We start from the raw sequence: 1,704 nt of genomic DNA, 5'->3' as shown, positions 1-1,704 counted from the left end.
TTCTACCCACATGCACTTTTTTAGGGTAGAGTTTCGTCTCACAGGAGTATTTTGAATTATGGATCTAGACCTGTATTCATTTCACAATAAAACAATTCAAATTATATCTTTCTATAGAGTCTAGGAAATTTGGATTGTACATGTCATACATACACACACACACACACACACACACACACACACGTACACCTTGTTACAATAATAGGATTAGTCTTGGGAAAATTCCATATCACTATCAAATTAAAAATGACTGCATAACTACTCTTCAGCTCCTGAGTAGTTTCCATAAAATGGAATCCAATGAGAGACACACCAGGATCCTTTTAGCAAGAAAATAGTCACTAGAAATAAACAGGATTTGAGAATAGACACATAGAAAAAAATGGGAAACCAGAGCTTTGTGGTCTATTTCATGCAGTTTATCTGAAGATATTACTGGGACTTGGATAGTTGTCAAAGATCTGGACATGTATCTTCAACATTCATTTAGTGGATGGATTGTTACTGGGATTCACATTCTGTGAAGCTCATCGGCACAAGCATTTGGCCACCTTGTCTCGTATCTCCTTCATTTTTATACCATAGATAATTGGGTTGAACATTGAAGGTACAAGAAGGTAGAGATTGGCGAGAATAATGTGAGCGTGAGGTGGAATGTTGCGGCCAATGCGGTGGGTGACAGAGGAGAACAATGCAGGCACGTAAGTGATGAGGATGACAAAGAGGTGGGCTGAGCAGGTGTTGAGGGCTTTGAAGGTAGCATCTCGAGAGCTGAGGCGCACCACAGCCTGAAGAATGAGGGCATATGAGCAGCCAATCAGAAGCAGATCGAGTCCCACTACAAGCAAGACCACAAAGAGCCCATAAATTCGATTGGGTCTGGTGTTACTACAGGCCATTTTCACCACAGCCATGTGGTCACAGTACGTGTGAGGAATGATCATGCGACAGAAAGTCAGCCTTTGAAGTAGAAGAGGCATGGGCAGGATAAGGATCACACTCTTGGCGAGAGCCACCAGTCCGAGGCGTCCAACTAGAGAACGGCTCAGTATTGTGTTGTAGCGTAGTGGCTCACACACAGCCACAAAGCGGTCAAAGGCCATTGCAACAAGCAGGGCAGATCGCATCACTGAAGCTCCATGGATGAAAAACATCTGTGTGAAACAAGCATGTACAGCTATGTCTCGATCACCAAACCAAAACAGGCATAGAACCTTGGGCACAAAAGCTAGAGTAGAGGCTAGGTCAGTTACCATCAGCAGAGCCAGGAGCAGGTACATTGGTGTGTGAAGTGTGGGCTCTGTGACCACCAGGAAGAGAATAACACCATTGCCAATGAGGACAGCCAAGAGCATGGAGGCAAATGGAACAGAGAGCCACAAATGTTGTGACTCTAAGCCAGGCACACCCATCAGGGTGAAAGTCATGGAGCTGGAGTGGTTGAAGATTAACATGGCAGACACCGGTAGCAGTTGTTAAATTAAGTTGAAATACCTGCCAATGAGACATGGGTGTTGGTTGCTTTTACTGTTTTGGTTCTGATGGTTTGTTGACCCAGAGGAAAATGTCACAATGCCTTCTTTACAGTCCTAAAATTCACAGCCACTTTCAGTCCCATCTCCAAGACCTCTTAGTGTTTGCATAATCAATTTTTATGGAGCTTGGGTTTTGATATAAAGGACATATAGAAGGTCTTCGTTTTTG

General features: G+C 43.6%; 1 protein-coding gene across 1 annotated transcript; it reads right to left on the bottom strand.

Moving 5' to 3' along the window:
- Positions 1-527: 527 nt before the first annotated feature.
- On the bottom strand, positions 528-1,454 carry LOC125395900 (olfactory receptor 52P1-like). The gene has a single exon (XM_048427642.3). The coding sequence runs from the start codon at positions 1,452-1,454 to the stop codon at positions 528-530; it is 927 nt and encodes a 308-aa protein (XP_048283599.3).
- Between the last annotated feature and the right edge of the window lie 250 nt (positions 1,455-1,704).

The sequence above is a fragment of the Myodes glareolus genome, chromosome 7, assembly GCF_982192425.1.
Source record: "Myodes glareolus chromosome 7, mMyoGla1.1, whole genome shotgun sequence".
Lineage (NCBI taxonomy): Eukaryota > Metazoa > Chordata > Mammalia > Rodentia > Cricetidae > Myodes > Myodes glareolus.
Note: the sequence above shows the minus strand (reverse complement) of the source record. Positions and strands in the feature narration are given on the sequence as shown.